The sequence below is a fragment of the Micromesistius poutassou genome, assembly GCF_964030765.1.
Source record: "Micromesistius poutassou genome assembly, chromosome: 2".
NCBI classification, from domain to species: Eukaryota; Metazoa; Chordata; class Actinopteri; order Gadiformes; family Gadidae; genus Micromesistius; species Micromesistius poutassou.
Genome location: NC_140272.1, coordinates 17911859 through 17926858, shown reverse-complemented (window position 1 = coordinate 17926858; position 15000 = coordinate 17911859). Strand labels below are relative to the sequence as shown.

The 15000-nt window shown below is 50.8% G+C and overlaps 1 protein-coding gene across 1 annotated transcript in view; it reads right to left on the bottom strand.

The window, feature by feature from the left end:
* Positions 1-913: 913 nt before the first annotated feature.
* Positions 914-15000, bottom strand: part of rassf5 (Ras association domain family member 5) — a gene marked incomplete at its 3' end in the record, with an annotated part of 19116 nt that continues 5029 nt past the window's right edge. The window contains exons 2-3 of the mRNA XM_084463451.1: positions 5298-5422; positions 914-1075 (exon numbers count right to left, since the gene is read on the bottom strand). Of these exons, the coding sequence (XP_084319577.1) occupies positions 914-1075; positions 5298-5422 (287 nt within the window). The remainder of the gene's footprint in view (positions 1076-5297; positions 5423-15000) is intronic.

The following is a 15000-nucleotide window of genomic DNA, read 5'->3' as shown; positions in this document are numbered from 1 at the left end:
AGGCCTTTCTACTAGCCGTTTAATCTGTTACTATGGTAACAGATAAAATATCTCCAGCTACAGTTTGGCGGTTGGCCAACGCGTAGCGCTCTCCCTCTTGATGCCTGCTGCCTTGTTTCTACGGAAACCTTTCCCACGCAATCTAGAAAACCGGTCCCCTCCGGCAGTTACGAGGTTGCAACAGTGACATTTCAGGGCTCCAAAATGCGTTTGGGCTAACAAAGATATGACCTATATTCTGATTCCTTCTTCCGATAACTACCCTGTCAGTCACAGTCTCATTGCGATGCCATTGAATGCTGAATTGAACGGTGACAAACGAGTTGCTGAAAGGGCAAAGTTCATAGATAGTTGTCGTAACGCAACACAAAGACGCAGAGGACATGAGCAACCCACCCTCACGTTACTACACCCTCAGAGGCACCAAAATCGTAACTTCCTATCGCAACTTCCCCTTTTGAAGGGTGACACGGAAGTGTTTGCAAGCCACGCACGGTATGAGACACATAATCGATTTCAATTCAATTTCCTCTCTATCCTGCCTCCTTAACCGCCACCCCCCCCTTCCTCAAACCTTTACCGGGCCCATCAGCGTCTAACCTCGTACAGGGCTATCATCATACCTTGGCCGTCTGATTGGGCTGATGGAAGAAGGAGGTCTTGGCGGTGAAGAAAGTGTAGTCCTCGCTCTCCTCGTCGAGGCTGCAGTAGCCGCTGCTCATGCTGTTACTGCTCGCCATGGAGGGGCTGGGCGACGTGTTGACGGTCATGGAGGAAGCGGACGGCGGCGGCAGGCGACGGCGGCGGGGGGGGGGGGTTGCCCACCTCGGCCTCGCCCCTGGACTAATACCGAGCCCGACCCTTTTAAGTCCCTTCAAGCGTGTTGTTGTTTATCTTCTTCAGGGTCTTCCCTCTACAAGCCCGACGTGCTGATGTGACTGGCGGTGTGCGACGGTGTCAGAATCAGGATCTGAAAGCATCTCAGGGTCCTCGGTTGGGGAGGGGGGGGGAGAGCAGGAAGGCCGGAGCTCCAGGCTAGGTGATCCACCAGGTGGGAGTCCAGCGGCCGTGGAGGCTGTGCCGAGGAGACAGGGTGAGCGAGGCGAGGGGGAGGCTCGGATTCAGGGCTCAGGCGTGCCACCGGAGAGGGGACCAGGAAATCCGAGAGCGAGCACAGATGTGTCACTTCCTCCTGCGGGGTGTGTATAGCTGCTCTGACTGGCTGGCGTCCCGGACGCACCCGGTCTCAGAAGCGTGCCCCCACGCACGCACGCACACACACAGTCAAGTGCGGTCCCCACGAGAGGTGTGTGCTCTAAGATGAGCCCACCGCGGCCTAACGCGCCGACTGTACCCCAAATCAATCGCATACACGCACCTGCTAGCCCCCACACACACACACACACACACACACACACACAGATCGGGATAACCTGTCAAAAGAGTCAGGTTACAGATGGGTTTCAAGTTGACCCTGTGTGCAGCTGAGCTCACCTGTCATACCTGCAGAGTTCAAACAAAACCACAGACCAACACACGCGCACACACATACACACTCACGCGGCACCACACAAACAGATACTCGACCATCCAATCAACACAGACCCCGGCGCGCTCGTTACCGACTCTGGCTCCTGGGGTCTTTGTAGGGATCGGCAGGTGAGACACGTGGTCAAAGTGGCTCCAGGTCCAGGTTGTAGACCAGAGAGCAGCTCTGTCAAGCGGCCCTTGTTGTGAGTGTAAGTGGTGGTAGATCCGTCATGGGAGAGTAGTAGTAGACGGTAGTGAACGCTCGGTTAGGTTTCTGTGAGAACCAGCCACACGTTCTGTCTCCCCTCTCCGTCTCTCTTCTTCCTCATTCGCTTCCACGTCCTCTTCCTCTTCTTCCTCTTCTTCTTCTTCTTCTGTGCTGTGGCTGCAGATGCCTCTCTTTCAGCCTTTTCTTTTGCTCTCTCTCTCTCTCTCTCTCTCTCTCTATCGGTCTGTCACTCTCTTTACACTCACTTTACTCTCCCACTTTCTTGCAACCTTGCCCAACCATCTGTGGTTGAGTGTGTTATCAGCCTGCAAGCTCTCAGCGGAGCCACACACAACACCCTCCCCCTTTCTCCCTTCTCTCTCTCTCACTCGCTCGCTCGCTCACTCTCCTCCTTGCACTCTCTCTCTCTTCCTGCTAGCTATGAACTGTGTCTTGCAGATAACCACTTCCTCTCACTAAAGCAAAAGCTTTTTTTCAATAGGTTTGTGAAAATGCTTGAAAAGTTGTTGTTGAGAACAGAATAGCATGCATAAGCATATCTAAATATAGATATTTAACATTTAGAACCGGTATGGTTCAAGGAAAACATATCCAACGCCATTCAATTGCAAAACAATTGAACATGTTGGTATTTAACATATTTTATATGGCTATTTGTTTGCATATTTAATCCTCTTTCCCAAGCCGTCATCACAGCCTTTGCAGAGGGAAAACGAAAATCAAACGGGGGGGCTGGGGGAGGTGGAGAAGGGGGGAGGGCAGAGGTGGTGAGTAAGGATTTTCTCAGGAGGATTGCTCATTCATCACCTCTTACAGCTTCTCTATAACCCTATCCTAGAAAACCCCCTGACCCGGAGGTGGACGGGAAAGATAAAAGAGAGAGATAGATAGACCCGGGAGCCAAGATGGCTGCTGCTGCTGCTGCTATCGCTGCTGTTGTTGTTTTGCTCGTTTTTGCACGTTGCTACAAGCAGCATCGCCGGAGAGAGATGTACAGCCACCGAGCCACCAAGACGACACATCACCCTCCCTCCCATTGCCTTTCTTTAGTGCGTGTCGGCCAGGGGCCACAGTGTGGTCAGAGTGAGATTAACAATGCATTGTGTGGTTCCCCCCCAGGTTAGCGGTATAACGCTGACCCTTAACCTCTCCCTGACCCACCCCCACTGCCCCTCCTGTCCCTGGCATTGACCCCCATCGTAAAAAGCCCCCGGAGGCTCCCCAAGAGATTGATTGCGGTGCAATCCTCTCTTGTGTGTGTACATCATGCGTGTATGTCTGCCATGTGACATGGGTATAGGATTCACTGGGAGAGAAAAAATGCTAACTGGATCGTCCTTGAAATGATCATACCAAGACAAGAATAGCATTATTACTATAGGTCTGGTTTCTTTTATATACTTGTTTAGATGACTGTTGGTGCGGTTTTAAACAAACAAACATGTTTACGTGGGAACACGTCAGTCTCAACTGATTAACCGACACCCCAGTTTTCAGGAAGGCCACAGTGGCCAGCTCACAATCGATACTGTGAGTTTCCTTCATGAGGCTCTGACACCTTTTCATGATTTAACCTGTTTGTCATTTTTGTTGCTCTTTGCGTAGACACGCCAAAGATTCTGAGCTCATTAGTATAATCACATCGACGGGAGGGGTGATGCTGGGGGGGGGGGGGGGGGGGGCTTGTGGCCAGATCAAACGCTGTGTGTGTGTGTGTGTGTGTGCGCGTGCGTAGGGTTCTTTATTGGCGAGAAGCGAATCAATTTCTCTTGGAGCACGCGTGTGCGGCAGACACACAGGACTCTTTAAGACAAAGGGGTGACTGATGAGCCCGCGCACTAACACACACAAACACACACGCACACACACACGCACACACACACACACACGCACACACACACACACACACACACACACACACACACACACAACCACACACACACACACACAACAGACACACAACACACAGGGAATCCAGGAGCGAGATGAGGGAGGAGATGAGGGGAGGGGTAATAACTTGTCATCCATCTGCTTGTCTGCGGTAGTGTGTTTTTCCCCGGGACGACAGGGTGTGGATCTGAGTCAGCTGGTGCACGAGCATCTCAGGCAGAACAGGAGAGGTTCCGATCAGCCTTATTGAGCATAACAGGAGACGTAATCAAGTCGTCGTCACCGGAGCGTACCCTCAGCACCTTCCGATGTTCAGCGGAAGATTTGACTTGGCAGAGGCTGCTGGCTGGAATAATTGCATGAATCACTGACACAGATTTATGTAATAGTGGCTCGTGGCTATGCAGCATTAATCTGTTTTTATTATTATTTTTTTTTACCATTTGTTGCTGTTTAAGAAAATAAGAAAATGAAATTCTCTTCTCTTAATGTGTTGTTGAGAAGTGGATTACAGCGCATACCCACATACACATGTAGCGGCTCTCACTGCCAGGCTTTCTCCCGCTGCTGATCAAAGTCCCTGCCATCACCACGCATTTTGTGATTAAGCAAATCTTCTCCAATCAGCTTCCTCCCGTTTCCTCTCCCCTCCTTTCATTTCCTTTCATTATCTTTCCTTCCCTTGCCCAAGGCCCTTGGGAGCCACCTCATCTCAGTCTAACAGGGCCTGCTTAAGTCCTTGGAGACTGTAATTGTGATAAAGCGATATACAAATGCACCCCGCCTCTCTGGCAAAGTGATTTGTCTGTGTGTGTGTGTGTGTGTGTGTGTGTGTGTGTGTGTGTGTGTGTGTGTGTGTGTGTGTGTGTGTGTGTTTGGCTGCTCTCTTTAAGAGCAGTGCACTATACCTGGAACACTAAACTGGGTCTAATTTTATGGTATCTGCCCTTTGAGGTTGGCACAGTTACCAAATTGTCCTGCTCATTCATCCGGCTAGTTGGTGCGTGTGTGTGTGTGTGTGTGTGTGTGTGTGTGTGTGCATGTGTGTGTGTGCGTGTGCGTGTGCGTGTGTGTGTGTGTTCAGAGGCGTTCTTTAAAGCTGGCTATAGTGTTGTAGCTTAAATATGGCAATAGGATTAGAAATGAATCATTTCAAACTGAAATTATTGAACATCCAATTAGAGGTGGGCTTACATAAGGAGAAGACTGCAGCAACCAGGGGCAAATGTCATGTTAAACCTGCAGCTCATGGTTCAGGAAAGAAGAGGTAGAGAAGGTTGTGTGTGTGTGTGTGTGTGTGTGTGTGTGTGTGTGTGTGTGTGTGTGTGTATATGTGTGTGCATGTGTGTGTATGTGTTGGAGTGGGCTAGGATTGAGCAATAGAGGATCAAACAATACTAATTAGAGACAGTGCACATATTCTAGGACCAGAATGCAACCAAAAAAAAAAGCTTGAATAAATAGACAAGAGCCCGAAATAGGAAAAGCTGTGTGTAAGACAGAGGTCAGCCCCAGGGGGTCCATAATGGTGGTGTAACTCAACGACGTGTTACCAGCTTGAATCTCGGATGCCAAATTTGGGCATGCCTGTGCTACGTGTATTTTGGCAGGGATACTAAGTGACCTAGAGTCCATAAGAAATGCTCACCTTGTGTTTGGTGGCGATCGAGGAGTGGCTTCTGGGTAATGGAGTTTCCTGGGCCCGCTTGTCCTTCTGGTTACAGTCCAGCTGCACGTGGCTCTCGCACTCCTGGTGACAGGTGTAGCTGCAGTCTGACGGAGGGTAAAAACCACGGGAGGTGGAGCACAAAGAAACACATCGTTAGTCAATTGTAAACTTAAAGAAACCGTGACGTTATATTTGACCCGCCAAAGGGTTAATTTCCCTGTAAGTGGTTGTTTTAACATTAGCCAACAGTTAATGCTATGTTTAGGGTTCCTTAAGGCTCAGATGTTCTTCATCACGATAAACTGTAATCTAGCTCCCCCTAGTGGATGTATCATTATAAACAGAAATTGTTGAACGACGGCCAGGGTTACACACACACACACACACACACACACACACACACACACACATTTAGGGCATTTCACAGACACTTTTATCTTAAGCGACTTACAATAACTACATTTGTCAGAAGAAAGAGAAACAACAATATATCGCTGTCGGCACATTAAGGGTGTTCATAGAAACAAGTGCCAAGCACCTACAATTGCTAAGTTAACCCATTCGCAGTATACAACAACGATAGCTAGGATAAGATGCTACACAATGCCAGGCACTTATAATTAAGTGCCAGGATGTACAACATACAACAAGTGCAGTGTGTACATTAAGTGCCAGAACACACAAGCGCGCACACACACACACACACACACACACACACACACACACACACACACACACACACACACACACACACACACACACTCTCTCTCCTCTTCTAAAACACTAAAAGGCTCATTCCACTAGGAGGCAGAAATGAGATGAGTCTTATAGGCCGCTATATTTTCTGAACTACAACATATATACACCAACATAATTTACACATAAATGCAGTACAAACTGTGAAGGTCACAGTTCGGGTTGATGATAATGTGTAGCATCCTTAAAATAATAAAATCCATCTGATTATCTATGTGTACTCTAGGTCTACAACACATATTATTTTAGGGTATTTCCCAAGGAAACCACCATAAGCTTCTGTTGTTTCCCTTTGTTTTCACTGGAACCATATGAGTCCCAGGCCTTTGTTTGTCTCTGCTTTTAATAGTCTTTTGGTGGCTTTGTCCATGCATTTAATCGGGTGGCACCCTAAATCTTAACAATTTAGCCGTCCACTTTCAAATACAATTACGAATGAATGACATATTTGCACAACAAACCAGACATGGTTATAATTTTATAGCTACAGAGCTCAACAACCACAAACTTAAATAAAGACCACGTCAGTTCATCCAGATTCAGACAATTGGATGTGCCAATCATTGTAACGAATGCAAAATAAATAGAACTTTCTAAACCTTTGCTGAAAATACACTTGGAAAGATTTATCTGCGTAGACGCCCTTCTGGCGTATCTGCGTAGACGCCCGTCTGGCTTGTTGTTCTCACTGGGATTATGCTCCCCTGCTCCTCGCGCCAAGATGGTAACCACGGCAACGCAACCTCTTTTGATGACCACTGCAGAGAGACGGAAGTGCCTATTGTACCTGAATGAGATTTTGTGTGCGCACATCTCCCGATGAAGTGAATGGAACCGGGGAACGGGGCTCGTTTCAAAGCACTACCGCACATGGGAAGGTTTAAGAAATCAATCCACAGCGCAATACACCTCATCCATGTTACAATTATTGCTTGTGTTTAGAAAGTGAGGGTTGTATGTAGGTGGGCATGGTGAATACGTATGGTGACGGTATAGCTTAGTATGATCTCAGAATAATCAATGTAACCCCCTGTTAAGCTGCATAGTTGTACACAGATAAAGAGAAACTAGTTAGGAGGTAGGTATCCAGGGGTGTGTGACAGGATGTAAGCTACAGGGAGACGGTGGAATGGAAAGCAGTTGGTGGAGAGAGAGGCAAGGAAATGAGGATGTCATTACCTTGCAGAGAGGAATGACGTCTCTAGGATGGACCATAGGTCATGCAAAAGTTACTGTGGCTCTGAGAGAGAGAGAGAGAGAGAGAGAGAGAGAGAGAGAGAGAGAGAGAGAGAGAGAGAGACAGAGAAAGAGAGAGAGAGAGAGCGAAAGAGACAGACATAGACAGAGAAAAATAAGAATGAGTGAGAGGGAAATACAGAAAAGGAGAGAAAGAATGTGTGTGAGAGAGATAGATCGAGACTAGAGAGTGTCTGGGAGAGGGATGGAGGCCAATCCAAACAACGACAGAAAGGAAACTCTGGGCAGGAGAAAAACTCCCTTCCTGCACTGCCCTTCTTTAATCAATCAGTCAATTCCTGAAGCTCTCCTTTTCCGTGCAACGCCTTATATCATCGACACACTCCAGGTGTGTGTGTGTGTGTGTGTGTGGGGTGGGGGGGAGTGTGTCTGTGTGTGTGTGTGTGTGTGTGTGCGCGTGTGTGAGAGTGAGTGATCGAGTGAGTGTGTGAGTGAGTGACTGAGTGTGTGTCTTTCTGAGCTGCCTGTGTTCCTGTGCTCTGAGAGAGAAAAAAAAGAGCCTAATCTCCACACAGTGACCTGTAGAGACCAGGAACAATATGGGGAGAGAAGCCAGTGAAGTCCTCGCCACACCTCGCCTCTCGTCCACACTGCTACCAAACGGGTCAGACCGTGAAGGGAGCCCACATCGTTCCCACACTGATAACACACACCATGAAACGTCAACAACACACACACACACACACACACACACACACACACCAAAAAGAGAAATAAACACACACACACACACGCACACAGACATAAACACAATCATTTTGTTGGATAAAGAGTATTTTTTCTACTGTATTTTAAGCTCTACTGACTGTCAGACTGAGCTCTCCCGTCTCTGTAATGCTTGTGTGTGTGTGTGTGTGTGTGTGTGTGTGTGAGTGAGTGTGAGTGTGAGTTGGGAGGGTTGGGGTGGGGTGGGATCTGGACCAAAGACCCCGTAAAGCACCCACAGACGCCAGTAATCCATTCATAGGACTCCGGAGCGTTAAGACTCTGGTGGCACACTTAGGGTCATTAGTGTCTGCGTTCATCTCAGCGGCCCCTAAATCATAGTGATCCAACGGTTGAGCCCTGGTAGTCTAGCCCTGCCCCCAGACTAACCAGAGGAGATAATACCTGTCTCGCTTTGCATCCTGTTAGGCTCCCGTCTGTCTCATTATTTCTATCTGTCTGCCCGTCTGTCTGTCTGTCTGTCTGTCTGTCTGTCTGTCTGTCTGTTTCCATCGGGGCGTTCCCCGCGACCACTTACAGCGCTAATCTGTATCATTGAACACCAACCACACGTCGGACTACTGCCTTTGTCATTCCTACTCCTTCTCCATCTTGCTTTACCTTTCCCTAGCTCTCTAGTGCTCTCTGTCTCACACAAACAGACGCATATGCCCCCCCCCCCCTCCCACCCACACACACACACACACACAATAAGAACTGTCAAACTACTGAAGAAGATAATGAGTCGAGAGTGGAGAGAAATGGATGCTGACTGAAAGAATAAAGACAGACAACAAAGAGAAACAAGAGGGTGTAAGATAAAGAGAACAAGGCCTCCTCTCCTGCGAATAGCCAGGACCACCTGCAGATCACCGGTACCAACAGAATCAATTCAACATCACCTGCAAATAGCGAGGCAGAATCAATGGGAAATTGCCTACAAATTGCCAGTGAAGGGAACAATCAATGGAGAATTGCCTACAAATAGACAGTACGGGCAGATTCAATGGGAAATTGCCTGCAAATAGCCAGAACGGGAAGAATGTGGTTCGCTACTTCAGGGAAACGCGCGATCGATCCCATCTAAACCCTCGTGAGATGGAAGCTCCCAGGGTCAACGAGGGGTGCATCGACCCAGGAGCAGAGACGGGGAGGAAGCTCTGGATGCAGGAGACAGCAGCGGCCATCCAGAATATCCACCAATGCGTCTGCCCCTTTGGCATCTCTTCTCAGACCCAAGACAGAGTTCCTCTCTCTTTGTCTTTTCCTCATATGCACACAGGAAAGTGTCGGAGACACTTGTAATCTCTTGCCCGCGCTAACGATAGGTGTTGCAGCCGGTGAAGTGGTGTTTAACCCCACTTAACTCACTATAACACAGCGGAGTCAGAGCCCGAAGTCATGTGTCACGTCGGGTGCCGCTCAGTGTGTCACACACTAAACATTATAGGTTGCAATACCTCTCTATGTGTGAGTGCGAGTGTGTGTGTGCGTGTGGGTCGGTGTGTGTGTTTATTTGTGTTTGAGATTTGATTTCTTGTTCACTCTAAAGAGAGGTCTCGATGAACCATGTATAAAGTTTATTCTTAGGCCTATGTGCCTAAGAACAAACCAGACCGGGCCGCATTCTGTGCAGTCTTGCACGTTCTTAACGGGGGAACGCTGTTCATCTCTGTACTTTCCTCAAACCCACTACACTTCTGGGGAACTATCAATTCCGTGACGCTTCTTCTTATGTTCTCAACCTCAGTATCTACCCACAAAACATGGCTTCCCTTTTTTTCGCTGACAGTCTCTCGCCTGTCATGCAGCTGCCTCTCCTGTGGCTTCCTCTCCACCCCCCCCCCCCCCCCCAACAGTGCGTGTGTCAGCAGCTCTCTGGCCCAGCTACATCCAGGAGACCCTGCAGCCGACCGGCTAACCTTCCCTCCCACAGGGGTCACCCCATCACTGCAGTCTGCAGTCCCTCGGCCTGGCACGCATCCCTTTAGCAACGCACCTCCCTGAGGGGGGGGATGTGTGTGTGTGTGTGTGTGTGTGCGTGTGTGTGTGTGTGTGTTTGGAGGGGGAGGGGGGGGGGGGGTGGATGATTAACAATTTAAGAATATTAAAAAGTCACATATCGACAGTTTCTGTGTTCTATTTTCATGAAATGCCTGCACAATATTATTCAAGTAGCCTATTTAGGCTATGATAACAGGATCTTAAAAGTGACAAATCAGACTTCCTGTGTGAATATACACACACACACACACACATATATACCCACTTAACCAAATAACAAAAGTAACTTCCAAGGCTCTACGCTGTACATCATACAACCTTTTGACCCGCTGGGTGAGCAGTAGATGGCATACCTTCATTTGGAAACCAAAACATCCCCTAGCCTCCGGGGATGCATTATGGCAAGAAGACACCCAGCCATCCTCACACCAAACGATCATAACAGACACCACAGGGCCCATAACATGGATGAGTTAAAGAAGGTCTGAGCAATATGGAGCAGCACAGTTCTTAAGGGGATTAACTTCGTTTTTCTTTGAAGATTGGGCCACCCAAAAATATCCACTTGCTGGGTTGGGTTGAGGGCTGTGCTAGCCTTGTTTCTGCCCCTTTAGTTTAGGGTCGGGGTGTGGATGGGGGTGGGGGGGGGGATGCAATATGACATCATCTAGGTGGTGGAGTTCCGGTAAGAAACATCCTGAGTTGTGCTTAGTAATGGTCTAGTGCCTGACACACACACACACACATACATACATACGCACAGACAAACACACACACACACACACACACACACACACACGCACGCACGCACGCACGCATGCAGGCAGGCAGGCAGGCACGCACACACGCGCACACAAACACAAATATAAACACACATACAGTTCATGAACCACACTCACACGCTGCACCACACACAAACAGAAACATACACAATGAAACATGCAAACAAATGCATGGTGATGCAGCTTTTTCATCAAAGCTGCATTACCATTTTTGTTTTTTTCATCTCGGCATGCATCAACAAATCAATAATTCTGCAGTCTCTCCAGCCATTTTACATTCTGCCCCCTCCGCCCAGACTGCGATCGGTGCTTATGTTACATGCTGAACCAAACTGCATTAGCCTGTCTTCTCTTTGGTGGAGAGGTGGAGTAAATCAATGTCTCCATGTTACCCAGCCTGCAGCCGGCTCTCTCCCAGCTCAGATTCCTGCCCTGGATATTAAAATCAATGCCATAATCTGCTCCTGCATGATATTCTCATCAGATTAACATAGCTCTTGGTAGGCTTTGAGTGAATGTGTGTGTATGTGTGTCTGGGTGTTGGTCAGATTTCATGTCAATGCAATATTTGTGGGTCAACAGAATAAATGGATAATATAACTGTTTGCAAGAGCATACTCATTTTATCAACCTGCCTGCAGACATGCCCTTACTTTCTCTCTTCTTCCTTATCACACACACACACACACACACACACATACACACAAACGCCTGCAAATAATACTAAAAGAAACAAAAGAGGGTAGGGAATAAATCAGTGGCTGGAAAGGCTGGAGGGCAGGGAAGGGGAGGGTGGGACGACAACAGACAAAGAGGCCAGGCCAGGGCAGTCCGCAGAGAAGCAGCTACACACTACACCTAAATAATATGGCCCTCGGCCCTCGGTGGGCTCCCCCCGATCAAACATCCCGATTCCCGGGAACCATCGTCTCTCATCAAACACTGTGAAACTGCGCCAGACAGCAGCTGCGGTTTCTCAGAATCAGTCTTGTCTTCCCTTTTTTATTAACTTTATTCTGTGATTCCCCTTTATGGCTGTTCTCAGCACTGTGTGGCACAGTTTCGATACGTGCTATTTGACTTCATATTCCTTCTACTTTTGTTGAATCTAGAAAGAAAAGTCTCCTCTTCCTCCTCCCCGACTCCTCCTCCACCTCGTGGGTCCTCCTTTCCTCCCCTGCTCCTCTCCTCCATCTTGTGTTCTCCTCCCTTCCACCTCGTGTTCTCCTCCCTTCCACCTCGTGTTCCCCTCTCCTCCACCTCATGGGTCCTCCTTTCCTCCCTTACTCCTCTCCTCCATCTCGTGTTCTCCTCTCCCCCCCTGCTCCTCTCCTCCACCTCATGGGTCCTCCTCCTCCTCCTCTCCTCCCCTCCTCCACCTCATGGGTCCTCCTCTCCTCCACCTCGTGTTCTCCTCTCCTCCCCTACTCCCCTCCTCCACCTCATGGGGTCCTCCTCTCCTCCCCTGCTCCCCTTCTCCACCTCATGGGTCCTCCTCTCCTCCACCTCGTGTTCTCCTCTCCTCCACCTCATGGGTCCTCCTCTCCTCCCCTGCTCCCCTCCTCCACCTCATGGGGTCCTCCTCTCCTCCCCTGCTCCCCTCCTCCACCTCATGGAGGAGGGGTCCTCCTTCTCCGTACCTGAGGCGGTGATCAGGGATCCGTTGGAGGACGTCCGCCGCAGGATGCGGAGGCCGTCGCCCCAGGAGCGCGACTTGGGCAGCCTCTTCAGCAGCCGGCCCAGCCGCCGCGACACCTGGCCGAAGCAGGCGCTGCCCACCACCCCGTCCTCCCCCTCAGAGTCCCCCCGCACCTCCTCCAGACACGCCGACACCTGATGCAAGATGGACGGGACCGCCCCGGGGGGGCGCCCCGCCTCCTCACCGGGCCCTCCTCCTCCCCGTTCCTCCGCGATCCCGTGCCCCGCCGCGGACAGGGCCCCTATCTGCGGCGGCCACAGCGCCCGGTGCCACCATCCCGGGGCGGCGGGGAGGGTCCGGTGCGCGTAGCCGCCCTCGCTGGCCCTCCTCTCGGGCGTCCGGCAGCCCCTGTCCCCCCTCTGCGGGCTGCCCCAGCGCCAGGCGGCCCAGTGCCCCCCCCAGCCGCCGCCACCGCCACCGCCGCCATCCCAGCGCAGCCACTCTGCCACCGGTGCCCCGCTCCGAACCAACGGCCCCCGCGCCTGCCGCTCTGCCACCCCTCCACCGCCGGCGCCCTCCGGTCCTCCTCCTCCTCCTCCTCCTCCTCTTCCTCCTCTTCCTCCTCGCAGGTCCGCCGCCCTCTGGCCCTCTCTCACGCTCCCCGCGACCCCGGCGCCGCTCACACCTCCGCCGGTCTCTGCAACGCGTCGGTCAGACACGCAGGGGCAAGGCGCGCTCCCGCCGGCCCGTGAGGTGCCCCCCTCTCCCGGAGAACTTTGAATCAAAGCCGCCGCCGCACTCTTGACGTCGGGCCCGGCGATCGCACCCCCCCGCGCCCCCGCCTCACTCCGAGCGCTGTTTCCCGATCGCACTGACGGACTGAATTCGCCGCCCGCTTCTGCTTCTTCCCGTGTTCTGCTCCTTGTGGATGTGATCGCATCCTCTCCCCCCCCTGTCCCCCTCGCTTCGCTTTCCTCCCTTGCCTCTCTCTCTATCTCTCGCTCTCTCTCTCTCTCTCTCTCTCTCGCTCTCTCTCCGTCTCTCCTTCCACTCTGGATGTGGTCCTACTGCAGCACCCACACACTCTGCGGTAACCAAACAGAGTGCTTAAAGAGACAGACGCCCCGGCATCACGGCGTTGCCTGCGTCTGTCTCGCTCTCTCTCTCTCTCTCCGGTTCGGTCTTGTTAAACCGCTAAACAAAACCACCTTCCCCTATGTGCCGCCGTGCTCTGCGCTCGCTCGCCCGTCGAGCCGAATGCTGTAACCAGTGAGTGACTCAGGGCTGTAGGACACATCACCACGGAGCACACTGCGGTCCTAGATCACCTGCTGTCTGCCCCCGGGGGGTGCTGATCAACCGCCTATGTCTCTCGCTCTCTCTCTCTCTCTCTCACCTTCTCTTTATGCCCTTCTGCCCCATGGTGTGAAAATCATACCCAACAGATGGGATCCGATTCATCTGAAGCTTGAAGCCGGTGAGGAGGGGAGGGGAGGGGAGGGGAGAGAGAGGGGGGGGGGGTATAGATGATGCAGTCCATTGGTTTATTAATATGCACTGTAGGAGAGAGAGAGAGAGAGAGAGAGAGAGAGAGAGAGAGAGAGAGAGAGAGAGAGAGAGAGAGAGAGAGAGAGAGAGAGAGAGACTACTGCTGGGAGTTATTCTGCCCTACTTCTCAAACTGAGGAATTGGGAGAAACAGGATGTAGTACCTCATCTGTTACACAAACAGACACACACACACACACACACACACACACAGTCAATCACACCGTGAGTGACAGGGTCGAGTGTGCGGCAACGTGAGAAGTACTGATGATGCATTGACGTCAAGTCCCATCACACCTCTATGGCCCCCATGCTACGTACACCATGTCAACTCTCCAGTGTGTGTGTGTGTGTGTGTCTGTGTGCGTGTGTGTTGTCATTTGTGTAACTATGTATCCGTCGCTGTTTTGAACTAAAGCCTGCATATTTTCCAGAAGAGTTGCCTGCACTTTCCATTCTGAAGTCTCTTTCTCTTTCTCTCTCGCTCTTTCTCTCTCGTCTCCTGGTCTCTACAGAGGGCGACCTAAATATAGCCCCCCCCTGAAAGTCCCCACTGTTCTGCCATACATCCAGGAGGAGAGGAGCTACGTACCCTCCGCGGAGAACGAGGACAGCGCCGCCGTCAAGGTCACTCCACTAAAGCTAACATTTCCGTTGGCACAGCCTTCCCCCCCCCCGTTGGACTCCACAAAGCCTCATTCAGGTCAAGGCCGTGCTGATCTTGCATAGAGCGGGTCTCAGCCAAGCCATGTGGATAATCAAAGACACACTGCCTCTAGACAGGAGACAACTAGGAATAATTAGGTGGATGATTCGTTTTGGCACTGACCCGTGAACGACACGAAACCTGTTGTTTCCGGGGGGGGGCCATGATGGAAGATTTAAATATAGAACGCTTTTTCAAAATGGAAATTTGCTTAATTAAGTTAGAGCCACTTAGATGTTTGTTTACAAAAACATGAATATTGATGGCCTGAAAAAACACACACACA